Source organism: Nerophis lumbriciformis, linkage group LG02, assembly GCF_033978685.3.
Source record: "Nerophis lumbriciformis linkage group LG02, RoL_Nlum_v2.1, whole genome shotgun sequence".
Lineage (NCBI taxonomy): Eukaryota > Metazoa > Chordata > Actinopteri > Syngnathiformes > Syngnathidae > Nerophis > Nerophis lumbriciformis.
The window spans coordinates 21,016,725-21,041,911 of NC_084549.2; the positions used below are offsets into that span (position 1 = coordinate 21,016,725).

Here is a 25,187-nt window from a genome sequence, read left to right on the forward strand (position 1 = left end):
GGCTCTCATAACACCTGAGCAGTGCCAGAAACTCATCGACTCCATGCCACGCCGCATTAACGCAGTAATTGAGGCAAAAGGAGCTCCAACCAAGTATTGAGTATTGTACATGCTCATATTTTTCATTTTCATACTTTTCAGTTGGCCAACATTTCTAAAAATCCCTTTTTTGTATTAGCCTTAAGTAATATTCTAATTTTGTGACACACGGAATTTTGGATTTTCATTTGTTGCCACTTCAAATCATCAAAATTAAATGAAATAAACATTTGAATGCATCAGTCTGTGTGCAATGAATAAATATAATGTACAAGTTACACCTTTTGAATGCAATTACTGAAATAAATCAAGTTTTTCAAAATATTCTAATTTACTGGCTTTTACCTGTGTATATATATATACACACACACACACATACTGTATATGTATATATGTAAAAGGGAATACAAATACATTTGTTTGTAATCAGCAATAGTAGGCAAGAGCCATCACATACTTTTTCAAGAAAATTGGGAGATACTGATCCGGGGTCGATCATTTGGCACACCCCTACTTGTTAACAAAATATAACAATGACAATGGCAATAATGTAATGACAGAAAATACCAATAATTGCAATTGAATCAAAGAAAGAAGACAAATCACGGTTTTCTATCTTTACCTAGCTACCTTCAGCAAAGTGTTATTTATTTATTTTAACATTGGTAATAGTTCTTACATAATCTTACAACAAACATAAGCATCTGTGGCGGATAAAGTTACCTCCTTGGTGGTAATTAAAAATATTAATTCATATCCTGTTCAGGGTTATGAGTGAGATAGAGTCTATCCCCGCTGACTTTTAGCAAAAGTCAGCTGGTAATATAGTCACCTAATGTAATGTCACCTAATGCTCACCAAATAATAAAAAAAATTGCACAAAAAACAACAACATAGAAGTACAATCTTCTTAATAAATTACCTTTTTTGTGCAATGCAGAAATGTATCTAAACTCCTGTCAGCTACATCGGCAAGTGATCACCATTGGATGCAGTGCAATTACTCTTCTTTGAGCTTCTTACTATCACATCAACACTGCTTAAGACCGCTACATATACTGCTTGGTGAACATAAATCTTCACAGAGCACAGCAGGCATTGTTCATGAAGCTTATCAGCTAAAGGAGCTTTGCAAAAATCCCCACAATACGTGCCATCCTGCATAAACTTCTTTCTGGAAGATATTCTCCCAAACACATTGTGACTGTTTATTCATAAGCACACAGCATCCTGTTGTGTAGTTTTGTATAGTCAGCCACTAACTTTCACTTCCTAAGACTGCAGGTTGTAGATTTGGATCATTGGTTGTTCGCTTTGTCTTTGGGTTTAGTACGCTGCTGAAGAACCTGTGTTAGCGCTCGGTAAATGGATTCTAGCCTCTGACTGAAATAATGACTTGAGGTGGCCATCAGTAATAACGGTCAGCTTAGACGACAATTAAGTCAGTTTATATGACAATGATCAATACCAGGGGTTTTCAAGTGGTCTTGGCATAGGACCAACATTTCCCTATGGTCATTCATCATTGTCACCAGTCACCACCCACCGATATTGAAGTCAAACCAAGCACATTAAAGTTTTTGAAATGGCTTGAAAGTTCTGTTTTACGCCTACATTAACAAAACCACAATGTGCATTTCATCACTTCCTGTACACTTGTGGAAAAAGTTCTGCAATGATTTAGAAGATTTGGACTATTTTGACTTCAGGACCCGACCATAATCATCTGGTTGCTGACATCATTTGCTTGAATACAGTCTGGCGTGATGCGGTAACCTCACGAAAATAAGCCAAGTACGATTGCTAGCAAGAGTTACTGAATACCAACAGAAGTTTTCTGTATGCTGAGGAAGAAGACCTGGACGAGTGCCAGGAACTAGGTACTTTCCGGAAGATAATGATGTTGATGAACATTTTTTTATTTTCATCACTGTATATGATATCAATCTATTGCTACACAATATGTCATTTTCTCTACTAACACTATTTTTTCTAACTAATTATAAAAAGGCAATTCATACACCAAAACACGGGAAGTGAACACAATTCTTACTGACAAAATATCACATAGACTGTATGCAACTTATTCAGTTACATTTTTCAATACCAAAAATATAACAAGAACACCATCAACTGGCTTATGTTACCATTAGTGGTTTAACACAACACAATTACCAGGGCTCGAATTTAACCACAGCAACTTGTCATTTGCGGTAAGCCCTCTCATTTTTAATTACTGAAAAAACTTAATTTATTAATGCATTTTAGGAAACACGAAGTCAGGCGCATGCGCACTAGCGTCGTTTGGCTTGATAATCAAAGCCCTGTCTGTCTGTTATTTCACTTTACCTTTTTCTGTGTTGATTGAGCTGTGTTGAAGCAGCAAAAAGGACAGTATGTTAAATGAAGAGTTTATGTTTCTGATAGTTGATATAATAATGTAACTGCATCATAAAGCCTACATGAACTCCATGGTGTTCAGGGATGGATAGTCTCTCCTATTGCTATTGTACCATTTTTTCAGCTATAGTTATATTAATCATTAGTAATGCAGCAGCCTAGTTTTGAATGGCAGGGTCCCTGCTATCACATGTTGATAAAAATATAACATTTACATAATAAATCAACTACAGGCTTCCCAAATGCTGTAATAAATTAAGCATGATGAGTTGACTTGAAACTGTTTAATGTTGCACTTTTTATATGTAGAAGAAAAGTTTTGTCATTTTCATTTAATCTGAGCAACAACTTGAGGCAGTTTAATGTTGATTAACGTGGGCAGAATTATTATAGTGTTCCCAATGTTAAAAGGATAAAGCCATTGTTTACAAATTTGGTAAATAAATAACCAAAAAATTTATATTTTGTTGTTTTCTTACTGTACCGAAAATGAACCGAACCGTGACCTCTAAACCGAGGTACGTATTGAACCGAAATTTTTGTGTACCATTACACCCTTAACATGTATATGTATATATATATATATATATATATATATATATATATATATATATGTATATTGGAGCCACTGCCTCGAAAGAAAATAATGTTTGCCTTGGTGCTTTTCTAACTTGCCTTGGTGCCCTAAAATATGTGCCCTCCTTCAAGGCAACACTTGCCTTGACCTTAAAAAGTTAAAATTCGAGGCTTGAATTACTAAACATATTGAATAGAAATTGCTTGTCAGTCTGACGAATTTGATGTTCAGACCTGTCACTCACCGCTGTCTTGCTACATGTACATGCAGGGTGCGTAGACACAAAAGCAGTTAAACCTTTTTACACAATGACTTTCTACACTGTAAAATCTACATCCCGTGTAATGTATTTGGATGTTATTTATTCTTGCTAATCGAACTATAAGATACAAAATTACACTGTGAGGCTTTTCAGACAGAAGGTTTTTGTTAGCAACAAGTCAAATGCAACAGATGTTTTAATGCCCTGTTGAATTAACTAATGTATCAGGTTGCCAAGATGGAATATTATTTATTCAAGCTCAAAAACTACTCCAAATTGGATTTGCAGACAAAACAGAAGGTGATAAAGACTTTTACAACAAAGTACGTTTTTCTGGAGAGGGATAAGCACATGTACTTCAGCTACAAATAAAAGGTTAGACCACAAATTGTTTTAACTTTATTTAATTTTGTAAGAGTAAACACACGGTACTAAGAAGTATTTGAGAACATTATTATTAAAGTGAACTATTTTCTTCTTTTTCTTGTTTTCCTCTCGATGAGCAACCTGTATTAACATTGATTAGAGCATATGAATTTAAAGATGAAAAACAAATCCAAAGGCAACAGTGCCTCACCGGGCATAAACATCACCGCACGTCAATGCGTACCATACTAAAGGTCTACCATACCATCTACTCTTGCGTCTTCCCACATCCAAAACTTCCTGCAGAACTTCCAGACACAGTGTGTAGACAGAAAAGGGAGAAACGACGCATTTTGGCTTAAAAACGCCCTCAGGAAGAGGTGCTTTAAGGCATGGCTAGCTAAAGTCCAGCCGCAGTTTGCGGTGTTTTAGCTACTACTAAATCACTAATCCTCGCCTCCATGGCGACAAATAAAGTACGTTTCTTACAAGTATCATCCCTGCAGGACGAGGAAAAGCTAAACATGCTTCACTACACACCGTAGCTCACCGGCATCACAATGTAAACAAATGCCATTGGTGGATCTACACCTGAAATTCACTGTAATGATACCAAGTACAGGAGCGTATCTAGTCGATACTACTATGATTACATCAATATATTTTAGCATCACAAAATCTTTTTTCATTAAAATTTTTTTTATATTATTGTGTAAAATAATAGACTTGATCCAACTTGAATACCGGGCTCTAGTGCCAGTGTGTGGTGGTCAGGAGAACCCACTAGAGGGCCACCTCTACAATTATGTTCATAAAGTCAGGAAATATGTCCGTGGACACATGAGAACTTTGAATATGACCAATGTATGATGCTGTAACGACTTGGTATCGGATTGATACCTACATTTGTGGTATCATCCAAAACTAATGTAAAGCATCCATTGATGACATAATAACAAAGCCTGAGAAAACAGTCTTAACATTATAGGTTAGTATTTTAATATAATAGGGCTGATCTAAAGTCCGATTCTGCCCACATCCCAAAAACATGCCAGTAGAGATGTCCGATAATAGCTTTTTTGCCGATATCCGATATTCCGATATTGTCCAACTCTTAATTACCGATTCCCATATCAACCGATACCGACATATACAGTCGTGGAATTAACACATCCATCCATCCATCCATTTTCTATCGCTTATCCCTTTTGGGGTCACGGGGGGTGCTGGAGCCTATCTCAGCTACAATCGGGCGGAAGGCGGGGTACACCCTGGACAAGTCGCCACCTCATCGCAGGGCCAACACAGATAGACAGACAACATTCACACTCACATTCACACACTAGGGCCAATTTAGTGTTGCCAATCAACCTATCCCCAGGTGCATGTCTTTGGAGGTGGGAGGAAGCCGGAGTACCCGGAGGGAACCCACGCAGTCACGGGGAGAACATGCAAACTCCACACAGAAAGATCCCAAGCCCGGGATTGAACCCAGGACTACTCAGGACCTTCGTATTGTGAGGCAAACGCACTAACCCCTCTGCCACCGTGATGCCTGAATTAACACATTATTATGCCTAATTTTGTTGTGATGCCCCGCTGGATGCATTAAACAATGTAACAAGGTAAAAAAATAAATCAACTCAAGTTATGGAAAAACATGGCACTGCCATATTTATTATTGAAGGCACAAAGTGCATTATTATTTTTTTTACATGCCTCAAAACAGCAGCTTGGAATTTGGGACATGCTCTCCCTGAGAGAGCATGAGGAGGTAGAGGGGGGCGGGGTTGAGGTGGGGGAATAGGGGGTAGCGGGGGTGTATATTGTAGCGTCCCGGAAGAGTTAGTGCTGCAAGGGGTTCTGGGTATTTGTTCTGTTGTGTTACAATGCAGATGTTCTCCCGAAATGTGTTTGTCATTCTTGTTTGGTGCGGGTTCACAGTGTGTGACGCATATTTGTAACAGTGTTAAAGTTGTTTGTATGGCCACCCTCAGTGTGACTTGTATGGCTGTTGACCAAATGTAGATTGCATTCACTTGTGTGTTTGAAAAGCTGTAGATATTATGTGACTGGGCCGGCATGCAAAGGAAGTGCCTTTAAGGTTTATTGGCGCTCTGTACCTCTCCCTACATCCGTGTACACAGCGGCGTTTTAAAAAGTCATAAATTTTACTTTTTGAAACCGATACCGATAATTTTGAAACCGATACCGATAATTTCCGATATTACATTTTAAAGCATTCATCGGCCGATAATATCGGCATTCCGATATTATCGGACATCCCTACATGCCAGTTAAGCTAATTGGAGAATAAATAGTTCACATGTGTGAATGTGAGTGTGTGTTTGCCTTTATGTGCCCTGTAAATAATTTAATAATCAATTTATGACAAGCTCACTGCAACCCACCCACTTGTCATTGTCATAGTAAAGTTGACAATAAAATATGTTGGCATTAACGAACCAATTTTTCATTGAAATGTTTCCTTTATGTCTCAAATTTTAAGCCGAAAAAATATTTAGTAAAAATATTTTTTTTAGTGATACCGTCCGAAGAACACGGTGGATTGGGACTTGATAAATTGGTTGACATAGATGGTTATCACCATAAGCTGTAGATACATATTCTAAATCGATTGTCGTCCATTATATTGATACAGTACTCTTTTTGCAATAAACACATTTTTTTACTACATCTTGCAGTAATTAGGAACAATTTGTGTTTGCTTGATTCATATAATGATCACACATATGCATCAACATACATTTCACAATAGTCTCAGTCAGTGCTCTATAGGTTATTTCAAGGCTTACAATTGAATAATAATATAACAAATACACCAGTGTGATCAATGGTTTCTTTACAGATGGGCTCATTTTGCCTAATAGTCATATATGTTTAAAGTGCTGCGAGCATATGCAGCATCATTATCCTCCTGGCACTGAATAAGAAAGCTGAAGCATTATGGGGAAACAGCATGATCCCCATAAAGCAAGCTGGTGCAGCTTGTCACATTTGCAAAGTTTGATTAATATTTACAGCTTAGACGCACGATTATAAACCAAGCACATTAATTATGGCCAAGTTCTCCAAGCTATTTGTTTATTGTTTCATACTGCACTTAAATTGCTGACTATAATGTTTTTATTCCTCAGTAAGTTTAGGTTTAAAGGAAAAAAACATCCAACTAATGCTAATTGCTTCAGTGCAAACAAACTTAAGTACTTTGTCTTTGTGTCACTAAAACTATTAAGTCAAAAGTAATTTATTTTGTAACTTCTACAAGGGATTAAGTTATGGTTTGAAACAATGATGTAAAGCAGTTCACTTACTGGAACAAGGAATTTCTTTATCTCCTCTAAGGCGTGACTCATGCGGGAATAGGCCTCACCCGGTGGAGCAAAGACCTCAATTAACACATGAAGATCGTGACTCAGATGTGCATATTTGGCCTCTCCGCTTTTCCTCAATTCTTCTTCCTGTGACATAGAAAGACAGCAGTTTTAAGAATGTATATTCCAAAAACAATGCATAGACCCCACAAACTGGATACCACTCATCACTGCACCATTTGCCATTGTCAAGTGCTGGAGAGCAATCAAAAGTATACTTTTATAATGCAAAATATTTTAATAGGTAAAAAATAATAATAGTAATTAAGAACAATAACTGAAAATGTATAGTATATTAAAAAGTCAATTATATTGATACTTCCAGGGGTATTGATTTAACAATAAGTTTAACTGTAAATTTGGGTGTTTTTATTGTTTAGTATTTTCTAACTAATCTAATAAGATTATTACATTATTAATTTGCTTATCTTGAACAAGATAAAGAGACAATAATTTTTAGTCCCACATTTGGGTATTTCAAGTGTAGTAAAGATAAACACATGACTGGCCTATATTTTCATATATACAACTTTGTCTTCTATCAAACTTTTGGTTAAAAAAAGAGGTGTGTGTGAGGGAAGACGGAAGAGTTAGGGCTGCAAAGGATTCTGGGTATTTGTTCTGTTGTGTTTATGTTGTGTTACGGTATGGATGTTCTCCCGAAATGTGTTCGTCCTTCTTGTTTGGTGTGGGTTCACAGTGTGGCGCATATTTGTAAGAGCATTAAAGTTGTTTATACGGCCACCCTCAGTGTGACCTGTATGGCTGTTGACCAAGTATGTGTTGCATTCACTCACGTGTGTCTGTAGAAGCCTCATACAACATGTGACTGGGCCGGCACACGACAGGTTGTAGAGGACTCTAAAGGCAGTGCCATCACGGCACACCCTTAATATTGTCGAGAGCCATATACCACACCGTGATTGGTAGATTCCTTCAGCTCCGCACACAACGCTGTTAAACGCCATTCATTTAAAACTTGCGGGCCACACTAACATTGAACTTTCATATTAAGGTGGGGGCCGCAAAATAACGTCTTGGCCGCGTGTCTGAGACCCCTGATTTAAACACACACAAAAAAATCCTATCATGTATCTAGCCTCTTAAATCCTCAGAAGAGGAACCCGTTGCAATGCCGTCTTCTATTGAACAAAATGAGCGCCTAATAGTGGCAAAGCAGTCAATTAAGGTAAAGAAAAGAAATGAAACGGCTGCGTAGTACACTGGGAAACAAGGTTAATGAGAACACTGAGTAAGGTTAAACTAAGAAGCTCAGGAGACTTGAGTCAGGGATTACAATGACTGGATTTGCTACATCTGTGCGACATTCTTTACATTATTGATTTAAAAGTCACTGGAGCCATTGATTATCCGAATATATTGATTGCAACATGTTTAAAAGCAAAAACAAAGGTGAAAATATGAATATTACAGAAGACACATCAATTTGAAGGCTGTAAAAACGCACTGACATATAAAATCCATTCAATCCATGGCTATGTTGATGTAATGTAAGCAGAGGTGGGTAGTAACGCGCTACATTTACTCCGTTACATCTACTTGAGTAACTTTTGGGATAAATTGTACTTCTAAGAGTAGTTTTAATGCAACATACTCTTACTTTTACTTGAGTATATTTATAGAGAAGAAACGCTACTTTTACTCCGCTACTTTTATCTACATTCAGCTCGCTACTCGCTACTAATTTGTATCGATCTGTTAATGCACGCTTTGTTTGTTTTGGTCTGTCAAACAGACCTTCATAGTGCCTGCGTTTCACCAAATGCAGTCACTGGTGACGTTCACTCCGTTCCACCAATCAGATGCAGTCACTGGTGACGTTTGACCAATCAAACAGAGCCAGGGGTCACATGACCTGACTTAAACAAGTTGAAAAACTTATTCGGGTGTTACTATTTAGTGGTCAATTGTACGGAATATGTACTGTACTGTGCAATCTACTAATAAAAGTTCCAATCAATCAATCAATCAAAACTGTGAAGGAAAAAAGACCATTTTTTATTTCAACCGTACATTCCGTCAAAAGCCTAAAGACTGACTGCACAGTTCCTGTCTTCACAATAAAAGTGCTGCTCCATTGCGACTGCGCTTTCAAAATAAGAGTCTCCAAAAGCCAGCGCAAACAAGCTAGCAAGCTACGGAGTTTGTCGCCAATGTATTTCTTGTAAAGTGTATGAAAACGAATATGGAAGCTGGACAAATAAGATGCCAAAAACCAACCACTTTCATGTGGTATTAGACAGAAAGGAGGAACTTTTTTTCTCCTCCATTTGAAAATGTGGACGTTATCAGCACCACTGTCTGATTACAATCAATGCAAGTCATCAGAATCAGGTAATACACCAACTTATATTCTTGTCTTCATGAAATAAAGGAATCTATATGTGTTAAACATGCATGTATATTCATTAAAACACCTTTAACATGTAAACAAAAGCGGCAAAATAAATAAATATAAATTGTATACTGTATATATCAATGTATGTATATATATATATATATATATATATATATATATATATATATATATATATATATGTGTATATATATATATATATATATATATATATATATATATATATATATATATATATATATATATATATATATACACCTAGTACCAACCTCGTCATGTCCGTTGTGTCCTGAGCAAGACACTTCACCCTTGCTCCTGATGGGTGCTGGTTAGCGCCTTGCATGGCAGCTCCCTCCATCAGTGTGTGAATGTGTGTGTGAATGGGTAAATGTGGAAGTAGTGTCAAAGCGCTTTGAGTACCTTGAAGGTAGAAAAGCGCTATACAAGTACAACCCATTTATCATTATTATTTTTATATATATATATATATATATATGTGTGTATATATATATATATATATATATATATATATATATATGTATATATGTGTGTGTATATATATATATATATATATATATGTGTGTATATATATATATATATATGTGTGTGTGTGTGTGTGTATATATATATATATATATATATATATATATATGTATATATATGTGTGTATATATATATATATATATATATATGTGTATATATATATATATATATATATATATATATATATATATATATATATATATATATATATATATATATATATATATATATATATATATATATATATATATATATATATATGATATGTGTGTGTATGTTACTCATCAGTTACTCAGTACATGAGTAGTTTTTTCACAACATACTTTTTACTTTTACTCAAGTAAATATTTGGGTGACTACTCCTTACTTTTACTTGAGTAATAAATCTCTAAAGTAACAGTACTCTTACTTGAGTACAATTTCTGGCTACTCTACCCACCTCTGAATGTAAGTGGGTCAAAACTAAACAGCACAGGACTAAGGATGTACACCTGTTGGACCCCATAAATTGTTACAGTACCTTGTCTGTTTTATTTAGTAATCTGTATCAAAAGGTCAAAAGAAGACCGAATCATACTAAAGCAATTGTTCCTATGAGAAACACAGCAAATTTATTATGCAAAACCAACTTTTCTTATTGGTACTTGTTTTTGTGTATTTGGAATCTGCATAAATCCAGACAATTTGAAATAAAACCATGGAGGCATGGCGGAGATATTTATAAAACAACATTGCCTTCCTGCATACTTCCTCCAAAGGAGCTGTTTGGAATTTGTCCGAATTGTGACATTTTCCAATTGGTCAACAGATATCTCCATGTATTGTAGTCCAACGTTGTAGTCAACAAATTCCTTCTTTTTCTCTAGCCTCTTGTTGTGGGGCAGACTGGCTCGTACATGCACATGTATCCTCTGCTGTTGCCATTTCTAAAACAAAGAAGCGTATAGTTCAAACCTATATCTGTCATTAGACTCGATATGGAAGCGTTAAAAACTACAACATGGCTGACGGGGAGAAGGCGCTGTCGAAGTTGGGGCATGTAAATACGGCCAACCACAAAACAGCGCATCCTGAAGAGACGGTCAGAAAGCGGCTTGAAAACGGTCTGTAAAACATAATCTATACACAATTTGGACCAAAGAATCACCATTACATATTATGTAGACCACAAGGAAGTGTTTTAGATGTAGAAAACATATCATATTATGACCCCTTTTAATTCTAGACACCAAAAACACAATTTATAGAGAATCATTTTTGATTTACAAACGGTAAATATTTAGATTATGAATGAAATTTAAAAATTAACATATAATCTTCCTTGAACCTGTATTGAAAGCTTGTTAGCATAGATGGTGATGAGCAGACAGGGGGGAGTAAGGGGAGATGGATACCATCTCGGGCTGGGCGATATATCGATACACGCGATATATCGCGGGTTTGTCTCTGTGTTAATTGCCACAAAAAACAGCAGGGGGTGGTTTGGCTACAAGTGGGAATATGTCGAACAGACAACCGTAATTTGTCAAGTGTGGGGCAAAAGCGTTGCTATAAAAAGTAGCATTACTGCTAATATGTAGCATCATTTGAAAAGTCACCTGCTAGAGAATGAAGAGTGCTTACTCCGCATGTCAACATCTCCGTTCGGTGCCACACGCCCACACCATCAAAATGCCGAGGCAAACATTTCCAGATCAACACCGTATGAAAAAAATAGTAATTTTTTTAGTTGTGATTTCCTTCTCTGCATGAAAGTTTTAAAGTAGCATATATTAATGCAGTATGAAGAAGAATGTTTTAATGTAGACACATAGAATCATCATACTGCTGTGATTATATGCATCAAGTGTTCATTCGAGGCTAACGCAAAATATCGAGCTACATATCGTGTATCGCGATATGGCCTTAAAATATCGCGATATTAAAAAAAGGCCATATCGCCCAGCCCTAATACCATCACTGTTATTACTGGTTATGCTTATTTATAGTATTTAAAACTGATGAAATAAATACATTTCAATTCACATGCAATAGGCTCAGTGCAATTGGCCTAAGTTTCACTGTTACGTTACCTAATTTATAGCTTTTTAAAGACATTTTTAAAACTGGCTTATTTTCTGATAGTGGGTAATATTAAGAGACTTGACACAAATGAGGAACCAGACAACGATATGGGAGAGTTACCATATAATTTATATCGAGCACAGATCATTCCTGCTTTCACATTGATAGTGGCATCACAGAGGATTTAAACAAAGATACAGTACATTGCACGGACATGGTCAGACAGACATGGCAGGAGAGACATTATCTGTTCCCAGCATCCTTATATGTTGTAGTCACAGTGAAAACAGGTGGTTTTCAGACTTGACTGATGTGTACCCAAATTGGACTTGAAGCCCTACGTGGCCGAGTATAACTTTTGACCATATGTGGTACAGTTTATATGGCACTCTTTGGCTCCAAAAGGTGTATGTTACTGGCCATGAGTTTGTCCAATATGTAGCTTTAGCTATTTTAACTATTCTTGGTAAACATAGATAGAAATTCATCCTTTAATTTTCTTTATGCTGATTTTATCTATTTCTTTTATCATGGCTTGGAAAATGCAACGTAACTTTGTTCTGCAATATATCTCTGATGTAAATGTTTGAATGACAATAGTCAATCTGAATCTGAGTTATTTCCTCAATCTGATAATGTTCTCAACTCCTTGACCAAAGTGCTGACACTTGCTATACTTTCTTTGGCCCCAAGGTGGGTTATTTTGTAGCCGTATTCAATAAAAAAAAGCACAGAGACTTGTGGTGTAAGTGTTAGTTTGCAAAGGACTGCATAACTAACCAGAGATGATGTCAAAGGAGGCGACAGAGCTGGGGTGGGGGAGTTTAGACAAGGCTAATAGAAGCATGTTCGTAATAAAGGCAATTGGACTCACGCTGTGTATTAAGTAAGGTGACAAGACTGAGTCACCAGGGTTGTTTGGACACTTGAGTCCTTGGACTGATTTGCAGGCAAACACAGGTTTGTTAGGCGCAATGTTTGCCATACCAAACCCGAGACAATAGGCGAAAACCAGGGCAGACTTCACGCAAACATTTTCGGTGAATACCGAATCCTACGAAAAGTGTGCCATATGAAAACCGAGTTCTTTTTGTTATCTCTGTCTTATAAACAACCTAAGATGTTGTATTATTACTGTCCCTGTGTGTCGTTGGTAAGCCAGCGACACATTTCTCATTACACTTGTTCTGTCGTGTGGAAAGTCCAGGAGATGTGATGCGGCCTCTCTTTGAATGAGTGCGGTGTTAACCCGACTGATCCAGAAACACAAGGTGTAATATTGATGTACCTTCCCAGCTCAGATATCACCCTACTGCCGAGCTGATGGACCCAAGTGGGTCAGAGCTGAATTGAGATGGTTGAGACAAGCATACCACAGCGACTTTGCCTTTATGTCGGCCTTTCAAACACAACCTTTATGTGTCAGCTCATCCTGAAAAGGATGTCAGGGTGTGGAAAAAAATCAATATCGCACACACAAATCTTGCTCTACGGTATTATGGTAACGTGTATTGGGTTTCCTCTGTGCTACACAGGCTGTCAAGACTCTTTAATTAAGTAGTTTTTAGGTAATTAGCTGAGAAAAACAACATTTAATATTGGCTGAGGCACATTGGAGAGTGACGCTGACAAGGCTAGGGGCAAACACCTCGGGGAGTGAAGACCTTACTATTTGAGGGTCGTTCTTTGTAGTCGACTCGTTCAAAAAAACATCCTTGAAAAACTGGCAGACTTCTTCACCAAGGCCTCCGAGATTAAACACAATTCTTTGTTTCCATGTTGGAGATGAAACTTTGAGCGTGATACTAAAACAATACTTACTTTATAAGGTTCTGACAAAACTCTGCATTTCAACATTTTGTCTTAAAAGTGTGTTGCAGTGTTCTCCAAATCAACGTTAATATTAAAGTTTGTATTTAAAGTTTAATGTCAAGAGTACAAACTTAACATTCTCATCCTCACATCTGTGCGTACAGTCGTCCCTTGCGCTTCAAATATTGCGGCTTCACTACATCAAAGATAAAAAAAAAACATAAATATTTTTAAAAGCATTTTGTACATGTTTTACGCTTAAATTAAGTGTTAAATTAATTTTTATTTATGTAAAATATCTGTTACCATGCAATTAGTGTCTTATTTTCTAGTTTTACTGTATGTTGTGGCGACTGATAAACATATTCACCAAGTGAGACTTTCGTTTTTAGGTTAAAGGGGAACATTATCACCAGACCTATGTAAGCGTCAATATATACCTTCATGTTGCAGAAAAAAGACCATATATTTTTTTAACCGATTTCCGAACTCTAAATGGGTGAATTTTGGCGAATTAAACGCCTTTCTATTATTCGCTCTCGGAGCAATGACGTCACAACGTGACGTCACATCGGGAAGCAAACCGCCATTTTCTCAAACACATTACAAACACCGAGTCAAATCAGCTCTGTTATTTTCCGTTTTTTCGACTGTTTTCCGTACCCTGGAGACATCATGCCTCGTCGGTGTGTTGTCGGAGGGTGTAACAACACGAACAGGGACGGATTCAAGTTGCACCAGTGGCCCAAAGATGCAAAAGTGGCAAGAAATTGGACGTTTGTTCCGCACACTTTACAGACGAAAGCTATGCTACGACAGAGATGGCAAGAATGTGTGGATATCCTGCGACACTCAAAGCAGATGCATTTCCAACGATAAAGTCAAAGAAATCTGCCGCCAGACCCCCAGGAAAAGAGAGCGGATGAGGGTATGTCTACAAAATATATTAATTGATGAAAACTGGGCTGTCTGCACTCTCAAAGTGCATGTTGTTGCCAAATGTATTTCATATGCTGTAAACCTAGTTCAGTTGTTAGTTTCCTTTAATGCCAAACAAACACATACCAATCGTTGGTTAGAAGGCGATCGCCAAATTCGTCCTCGCTTTCTCCCGTGTCGCTGGCTGTCGTGTCGTTTTCGTCGGTTTCGCTTGCATACGTCAAACCGATATGGCTCAATAGCTTCAGTTTCTTCTTCAATTTCGTTTTCGCTACCTGCCTCCACACTACAACCATCCGTTTCAATACATGCGTAATCTGTTGAATCGCTTAAGCCGCTGAAATCCGAGTCTGAATCCGAGCTAATGTCGCTATAAACTTGCTGTTCTATCCGCCATGTTTGTTTGTATCGGCATCACTATGTGACGTCACAGGAAAATGGACGGGTGTTTATAACGATGGTTAAAATCAGGCACTTTGAAGCTTTTTTTAGGGATATTGCGTGATGGGTAAAATTTTGAAAAAAACGTCGAAAAATAAAATAAGCCACTGGGAACTGATTTTTAATGGTTTTAACCCTTCTGAAATTGTGATAATGTTCCCCTTTAAGGGTAAACACTTGGGGTTGCAGCTATCGATTATTTTAGTAAGCAAGTAATCTATTGAGTGGATCGTTCGATTATTCGCATAATTAGATAAAACTCACTTAAAAGTTTTTTAGGGAAAACAGTTGAAATAACCATTTTTTTCAAATAAATGCACAACATCTGTATGGAAATAGCACTTTTAACATGCAAACGTCATAAAAATGAATACAAAAAACTCTGCGCTGTTCAATGTCACACAGATTAACACATCCACGCGTCACTGCTCTGATGTGCGCTTTATAGCTGTGGCCGTGCAGAAGCTATGCCCGCTTATTTACAATTCCGGGCACTGATAATTTTTAGTTAGTTAAAAAAATTAATGAAAACAAAGTACCGGTAATATAAATCAAAGTTTTTTTCTAATCGAATTATTCGATTTAAACAATCGTTACAACCCTAGTAAACAACACTAACAACAACACAATCTTTGATAGTATAGTTAGAATACTTTGTCATTTCGCAATGCTAGCATCAGGTTTATTGACAATGTTCAGAAATTTAATAAGAAGAGTCTTTTATGCTCCAACTATAAAGAATATTGAATTTATTAATAATAATCCCACTTTGAGGAAAATTGATTACCGCAGTTATGTCCAGTACAAATTAACCGAGGGATTGGTATATCTCCTTATGAAGTGATCACTGAATATTATTTATGATTGTTTATGATACCCTATATGTCTATTACATACAATTGTTCAATACAATAAACAAGTTGCCAACAATACTGTAGGGTTGGTTCAACTTAAACTTACCTTTTGAGTGGTGTTTGAACATGACCCAAATAAAACGGTGACTTGTATTCTTGCACAGACAAAACAAATCACCTTGGACGCAGTAGATGGATGATAAAATCCAGTGCATCTCCTGCTGGGATGCAATTACATTCCATCTATTCTCTTACCAATTAAATATTAAAGGCCTTTGTTAAGCACAAGCAAACAAGCAGAAACCACAGGTCAGCACTAAAATTCCTTAAGTTCAATTGAAACCGAAGGAAGTAAACAAAGCAATAAAGAAAACAAAACAACCAACAGACTCTTATCGGGGAATATGACAATGCCCGCATGTGAAATAAGCCTTGTGGTTATTTTTGTTTGTTTGTTAGCAATGGAGAACCCATTACGCCTTCAAAACAAGAACAAGTATGATCTGCACTAATATCAACCATACAAATAGATACTTCATTATTAGGTTTTATTATCATATTATCATGGGCATTAAGACTGATGTGCTATTAATTCAGTCCCAGCTAGTTTGCTGTTTGGAGAAGTACAAGTCCTCAGCTATCAGGCAGAATTACTGAGCTCAGTACAGCACTGTAATGGAAATAGGAGTTCAGAACACTCACAAAGGTTAATTGACAGTTTTAACTGAATTATTCTACCTACAAGATAGTGCTGGGTGATATGGCTGAGAACCTTATTACAATGTAAGGGTTTTATATTGGTTCATATAGATAATTATTGATATTTAAGTGACCTATGGAAAATATGGACTCGGCGGAAAGTATGATGTATTAAATGTTAACATTTTTATTTCACATGTAACCTTCTTGGATCATAATCTCCTCAGCTATCAAGGCAGAAAGGAAAGGAAATGTCAACACAAACATGGAAAAAACTCAAAGTAAACAATTCTAAAATCACAATAAAGACTTAACAATCTCTTAAAATGAATTTGCAAAAATAAGGAAAAAGTAAGAAATGCTTAATAAAGTGTAACAATATAGTACAAGGTGTGAAAATGTGAACAGAAAAAAACGAAAACAAAAAAATTTAAGTTACGTGGTCTGTGTAACATTTAATTTGAACTTGAAATTAATTTATGTTATGCAGTAATTATTATTTAAAGGTTATTTGACCAAAACATTATTTTAAAGTAGCACATTTGTTATAATTTTTAACTATTTTGATTTATACACTCAAAGTTCCATATAACGCGGTCGTTGGCGTCCATAAAATACCGATCGCGTTATTCCCGAGAGTGCGTTATAAAGAAATCCTTATTTCTACCTTTTTTCTTTTCAAAAAAGTTATGTTCCTCTCCAAGGTTTCTCATAGTCATTCACATCGACGTCCCACTGGGGTGAGTTTTTCCTTGCCCTTATGTGGGCTTTGTACCGAGGATGTCGTTGTGGCTTGTGCAGCCCTTTGAGACACTTGTGATTTAGGGCTATATAAATAAAGATTGATTGATTGATGTTCGTAGGTCGGCTGCCGAAACCTGCTTGGTGAATAGTACCCACACATGGCATGACGTGAATGGTGGATTGTGCCCCTATGTCACAGAAGGGGGAAAGCACTATCCACCAGTAGGTTTGGACATCACTGGGTTGATATATACATATATATATATACATAAATAAAGATATATAAAGTTTATTAATATGCGATAATTTGGTGAAAAACAACACCATTGATTTAGGTGGAAAAAAACGGCCAAAAACTCATTTTCCACAGCACGACCTCGTTACATAGAACGTTGCGTTATATGGGACCGCACTCTATCGAACTGGGTGTACAATCCTGCACTTTAGTTCCTACCTGTTTCCGCACATCCAAATAGGGAACGGACAAGGGTTGAAAAGAACAGATGAGCGCGGCGAAGGACTGCGGTCCGTTTGAAAATATTTAAAAAACTGCCACACCGTTGAGGTGACCACTCCTGTCTTACCGACAATTTCTTTGTTCTCTGCAGCACTCATTATAATTTTCTCTACTCACTTCATGTAGAGAATTAACAGAGAGACAGCAAAATGGCGCAACCAGACTTGATAGTTGATACAGTTACGCTCTTGGCTGTTTAGCATATCCCTAAACGAACCATGCTTCATTATTTCTGGTTGCTTCTGACCAAAACAAACAACTATATATATATATTAGATTAGATTAGATGAGATCTTATTCTAATATGCGTTGTTACTTACAGTATAACAGAAAGCTAAGATGCGGCTGGTTTGTTCAGATAGTTTAGCATGTGATTGATCTACATTGCATTCTTTTGGTATCTTTAATTACAGAATGTATCAAAGTGGCCCCCTATCCTTATATGTTTCTGTATGCGGCCCTCGCGGGGAAAAAAATGACTTAGACCTGACTTAGACCAATGATGCCTTCTGTTAGAATGTTGTCTTCTGCATTAAGAGCAATGTAACCCTATAGGACGACACTGAGACCTGCTATGAACGAGCATGCACGCTCTGCTAAGTTTAGCTCCAAGGGATAGCATGTCAGCACGATAAATGACTGAGGCAAAGTGCTTCATTATGTTGCACTCACACATGACAATTACACAATATACTTTAAAAGTATACATGTCTTCCGGTACATACTGTATGTTAGTCAGATTAAAACTAATCATCTCCATTACGTTGTTGGCTTAAAGTCTTTGTTCCTATATCCATCTATTTGATGAGCTAAACAACGACATACAGCATATTTCTACACAAATCGATTGATTTTACCTTGTCTTTATCCCTCATGGACCCTTTTCCGAGGATGGACATCTTCACTCCTGTTTCCTCTTGTAGCCTTTTCATGGAATTTCCCCGAGGCCCCAGCAGCTTTCCAACAAAATTAAACTGCGACAGAAGTGAGAGGAGGGAAAAGAACATCGTAGTCACAAGAGTAAAAAAATCAGAAAGGTGACATGAACAGATGATTTACACTCGGGGACAAATAAAGTATTCCGGTATTTTTCATGGGCTGGAAAATATCCTAAAGGAAACGAAATGTGATCCATTTGGCAAAAACGGTTAACCGCAAAAGGTGTTTGCCGGCTATTAGTCATCTTTTATCAATACAATCTCGGATTCCATTGACCATCCGTCATAAGGAGGAAAAAAACTGTAATGTAGCCAGTAATAAATCAATATAACTGTGCTTTTTGTGTAGCATATTAAAGGTGAACAGGACTTTCATTAGTGCTCCAGCATAACATAATGCTCCTATCTTTGGCTTGAACTGTGCCCTTGCTGGTCATGTATCTCATCTTTGCCGCGCAAAGAGGAGAAAGGTGAGGAACATGGGCTGAAACCAATAACATCCCTGAGACTATTCCAGAGGTCATGTGTTGAGATAAAGTCAGAAATAATGAGTTTCCTCCCTGTGGAAATTAAGCAATACTATCCAGATGACAAACGATCAGATCCAAGCCTAAGGGTTCTTTCTAACGGTGCACCAGCTTGTTTTCAGATAGAGAAATGTTTCTTGCTGAACTGAACTGTAATAATCACTTGAACAGCAGCGATTTTGCATTGGGGAACCAATGGGGCAGTGCACTACAAGTGTCAGCAGATGGCGCTGGAGGCAGTAGTAGGTTGTAACTCGTTGGTTAGGGTGAGGGTTCTGTTCTGGTTTGGGTGAGGCAGGTATGGGTTGAGCACGATTTGAATTCCTTGTTTCGATTCCTGTTCCTAACGATTCTCGATTCGGATTCTTTTAAGGGGCAAGGTCACAAATTGACTATGTATTTTTCACTGGTTATTTTTAAGCAGTATAAAAATATGATTCATTTAAACTTGAATATGAATCTTATGAATTTTCCTTCCACAGTAGTACATTTCAAAAATGTTTCACTTTATTTTTGAAAATCCATCCATCCATTTTCTACCGCTTATTCCCATTGGGGTCGCGGGGGCGCTGTAGCCTATCTCAGCTACAATCGGGTGGAAGGCGGTGTACACCCTGGAAATGTCATTCAAAAACAATTACACATATTCTCTTGTTAATGTGTTCAAAATACGGGTATTTGGATCAGTGATTTATTCGGCCAATTCCAATACCAATCATGCATGCGTGAAATCAGCAAAACCAATCACATGCATTAACTGTGATTTTTATATTTATTCTTGGTGAATGCTATTGGCAGTGTAACAATGTCAACAAAATATTTGAAATATCCATCCATCCATCCATTTTCTACCGCTTATTCCCTTCGGGGTCGCGGGGTGAGCTGGAGCCTATCTCAGCTACAATCGGGCGGAAGGCGGAGTACACCCTTGACAAGTCGCCACCTCATCACAGGGCCAACACAGATAGACAGACAACATTCACACTCACATTCACACACTAGGGCCAATTTAGTGTTGCCAATCAACCTATCCCCAGGTGCATGTTTTTGGAAGTGGGAGGAAGCCGGAGTACCCGGAGGGAACCCACGCAGTCACGGGGAGAACATGCAAACTCCACACAGAAAGATCCCAAGCCCGGGATTGAACCCCAGACTACTCAGGACCTTCGTATTGTGAGGCAGATGCACTAACCCCACTTCCACCGTGCTGCCCATATATTTGAAATAGTTTTTTATATTCTTTAACAATATTTTGAACAAAACAAAGTAAATCATACACAATAACTAAACAAAAGCAAAAACTGCAAAAAAAGCCTTTGGTTTTTACATTCAAAGTCCTCCTGTGTCCAGGAAATTATTGTCTGAGTTTGTAAACAATAACAAAAACAACAAAAAGAAGACAGTTTGAGAAATTACACATATCGTTATAATCACTCTAGTAGGGCTGCAACGATTAGAAAAAAGCTTCAGTTGATATTCTGTTGCTTCGATTAATTTTTTAATGAGTGACTAATAAAAATTGATAAAATTCGGACCGCATGGAGTGCCTTTAACTTTAAATATGCATTGACGCTATAAAGTGTTTTATCCAATTACTCTATTAATCAAACAAACTAATCAATATATTAGTTGATATTAAAATAATCGACAGCTGTAGCCCTACACTCCAATATCTACTGATACTACCTATGGTATCAACAGTATGTATTTATGGATTCATCCATCTTCCCCTTACCTGTGTCTAGCAGTGTTTGCTAAATAACAGCATAGCAGCTAACGCTTATTGCTGTATTATCTTTTCTTGAGACTCTTATTAATTTACTTGTTAATTTCCCGTTAAAAGCTGCTTACTTTTTGCTGTACCGTGCTTCCATCTACACCTCTTGAACTTTACTATGCACTTATTTCTTGTGTTGGTTCAAGGTAGTTTAGCAACTAGCTTAGCGATGATCTTTCCTGCTCCTGCTTGTTTTTTCTCTGTGTGTAACCTTGTCCTGTAGTGATAATAATACTTGAAAGAAATTTAGTTTATTTGCCGCAATGGAGGACTATTGACTTAGGGAAGAGGCTTTCCACGGTGCATGGGGATAGACAGTTAGCTGCTTAGCCGCATCTGTAACGTGGACCCAAGTCGAAAAACTTATTCGGGTGTTACCATTTAGTGGTCAATTGTACGAAATATGTACTGTACTGTGCAATCTACTAATAAAAGTCTCAATCAATCAATCAATCAAAGCTATTACTTCCGGTCGACGGACTTGGCATGAAAACTAGGAATCGACGTTCATAAAGTTGAATGATTCCAGGAGAAATGGAATGTCTACACAGTCCTAATCGATGCCCTATGATCAAAACCCAACCAACCGTCGGTGGGGGTCAAGGCTGCCAGATAGGAAATGACAAATTATCAGACAAAATGTTCAAATTATTGAACTTTGAGGATAATTATTATAAATACTAAATATGATAATTATCTGTATAGTATAGCAGTTTTACCTTTGAGTAAATATCTCGATGAATGTTGTCATTCATCCAGGTCATTGTAATCTCAGGGCATTCAATCGATTCCAATGAAAACAATGTGCCTTGGCTCGAAAAAGATTGAAAAACACTGGTGTAGTCTACCTAACTGATTGATATTTGACTAAGGTTTCATAAAATCCGACTGCATTTGACCTTCAATTGTTTGCCCTTATTATGAAGAGACTTCCCCCAGAGCTGAACAGGTGGTCAACCACCCACTAACTCTTTCGCTAGTCCGAGCCAAGCCTAACCAAACGATATTAACCTTCCCACAAAACAACCCTTTCCCGCTGAGGCCGAGCTGCTAATAACTCCTGTGCCAGCTGTGTGGCTGCTGCGACTCAACTCTCGACAACTGCACACTCAGCTGGTTTCCCCAACATTAACATCGCCACTGAGCGTCAGGGGACGCGGAGATGAAATCGTCCTTAAGAAAATAAAAGCCTCCCTGCTGTCCTCACCGGTCCTCTGATGAGCGTAATTAAGGCACCTTTAGAGGGGCTGCTTTGACAGGACTTTGCCTTTTCTGGCAGGGAGGTGGACACCAGATGGTCATGGCGGCGATGGTGGGAACACGCTTGCTGGGCATTAGAAGGAGAGTGGCCTGTTTTCATTAAGTTAATGTCTGGAGCAACTCTGCAGCTCCATGGCAAGCAATTTGGGCTTTGGATGGGGGGCAAGGTACCGCTGTTAAATGAGGTTTGAAATGATACAATGTGCCCCCTGCTGTCTCGATAATGATAGCTATGGAGATATTAGAGGGAAGGATGATATAGGGATGCACCAGTGTAATGGAATTCAATACAAGAGCTGTAATGAAACGTTCCGCTTTCACAAAGATAATAGCGTGGAAGTTTGATTGACACCGTCAGACAAGTAATGCTTTTTAAATTTTTTTTACACCATTCCAAATCACTGCCACATATTGCCTCAGTGTCAAAGAAAACGAAGACATTTTCTAAGGCGATGGAGGCAGTCGTCACACAGCACTACACTATACTATGTGCTTCCGTTTAATTCACAACATGCGAGCCTCAGCACTTATCTAAGCAAAACACCTTTCCGTAATATCAGCTTTTCTTTGGGATGCGGACACAAATTTAATTTTGCTACAAGCACAGCACTGCTGCAGCGCTATCTAAAGGTCACAATAACTCAGGATGGATGTATTCAAAAGTGATGCCATTCACGAGGGCATAATATAAATTAATATGTCAGGAGCTGTACGTGTACAGGCATAACCTGCGTGCAAAACCAGCTTGTTAAACTGTTGCACTTGGTTTTCAGCGGAAACCTGTGCACAAAGATAAAGAATATAGGGGTAGGGTTTACAGAATGCTTCCCTAATACGGACTTTGTGCATCCTATAACAAAAATATGACAGGCTAACTGTCAAAATCAATCCCTCAACAGTAGTATGACTACTTGAGGAACCACATAATTTTGGCAGCCTGCAGAAATGACACCAACTCTAATCTATCACGTTTTACAACAAGAAGTACACAAAACACACACATCCACATGACTGATGGACGCAATTGGAAATGTGACACGATACAGCACCCCTCTAGTTTGATTTTAATCTAATATAAATTGGTCTTTAAAAGCCACAGTGTCATTATGTGTCACATTACCTATTCTGAAGGCTTACTGTTATTTGCGTGGTGAAAAGACTTTGATTGGCATTAGAGAGTTTTTTTTTTGCAATCTTCCATTATGTTTCGAGAGAACAAAACAGCAAGAAAACACAGATATTGTTTGAAAAATACCATTCAGCATTTGTATAGAAGTGTAGTCTGTCCTGTGTATTTTAATCACTTTACTGAGACTGCACCAACGATTGAATTATTCCAAATATCAGTTTAAACAGGATTAATGTTTTAGGGTGTGTGAAGGACACGTTAAACATTGTCGACTTACTTCATTTAAAACCTTAGGAGCGTGTGAGGCATAGAAAGAGTACGTTACCAAAACCTTTAATGTCTTTCTTAGAGATATAAGTTGTGTGTTGGATGCCCAGAGACTTATTTTCCCTTAATTCTAATAAATCAAATATTGTGGTAACCACAAAATAAAATGATTACTTGCAAAATTATTATAATTACTGCACCCAACAAGGTTCTTAATCTTTTTGACCTTGGAGCACAACTTTTCCTCTACACTCAAATATTAACACTGAATTACTAATCTTACTCTTGATTTTAATCGTACTCAATAATTATCCATGATATACTTACAGTTTACAACCTCTTCAATAATTTTAAACTGTCACACTCGTGTGACTGTTTTGGACTTGTGTTGTTTTTTTCCCCGTGTGTGTGGTGTTTAAGTTCCTGTCCGGTGCTCTTATTTTGTATTGTCACTTCCTCTGTCTTGCAATGAGCACTAGCTCCCACACCTGTCCCTGTTTGGCAATCGGGACACACTTGTTCTTGGATGCCAGTCAGGCTCCTATATACGTATTGCCAAAAGTATTTGGCCACCTGCCTTGACCCACATATGAACTTGAAGTGCCATTCCATTCCTAACCCACAGGGTTCAATATGATGTCGGTCCCCCTTTTGCAGCTATTACAGCTTCAACTCTTCTGGGAAGGCTGTCCACAAGGTTGCCGAGTGTATTTATAGGAATTTTCGACCATTCTTCCAAAAGTGCATTGGTGAGGTCACACACTGATGTTGGTCGAGAAAGCCTGAATCTCAGTCTCCGTTCTATTTCGACCCAAAGGTGTTCTATCAGGTTCAGGTCAGGACTCTGTGCAGGCCAGTCAAGTTCATCCACACCAGACTCTGTCATCCATGTCTTTATGGACCTTGCTTTGTGCACTGGTGCACAGTCATGTTGGAAGAGGAAGGGGCCCGCTCCAAACTGTTCCCACAAGGTTGGGAGCATGAAATTGTCCAAAATGTTTTGGTATCCTGGAGCATTCAAAGTTCCTTTCACAGGAACTAAGGGGTTAAGCCCAACTCCTGAAAAACAACCCCACACCATAATTCCTCCTCCGCCAAATTTCACATTTCACAAGGTACCGTTCTCCGGAAAATCTCCTAACTCAGACTCGTCCATCAGATTGCCAAATGGAAAAGCGTGATTCATCACTCCAGAGAAGGCGTCTCCACTGCTCTAGAGTCCAGTGGCGACGTGCTTTACACCACTGCATCCGACTTGGT

The 25,187-nt window shown here is 37.8% G+C and overlaps 1 protein-coding gene across 6 annotated transcripts in view; it reads right to left on the reverse strand.

Annotated features, from left to right (window-relative positions):
* Nucleotides 1–25,187, reverse strand: part of khdrbs2 (KH domain containing, RNA binding, signal transduction associated 2) — a 142,101-nt gene that overhangs the window by 66,528 nt on the left and 50,386 nt on the right. For all 6 annotated transcript variants that reach the window (XR_009815106.1, XR_009815100.2, XR_009815105.1 and 3 more), the window contains exons 3-4: nt 18,887–19,003; nt 6,980–7,126 (exon numbers count right to left, since the gene is read on the reverse strand). Coding sequence is in view for 1 of the 6 variants with exons in the window: in XM_061958580.1 (XP_061814564.1) it covers nt 6,980–7,126; nt 18,887–19,003 (264 nt within the window). In the remaining 5 variants the exon portion in view is untranslated. The remainder of the gene's footprint in view (nt 1–6,979; nt 7,127–18,886; nt 19,004–25,187) is intronic.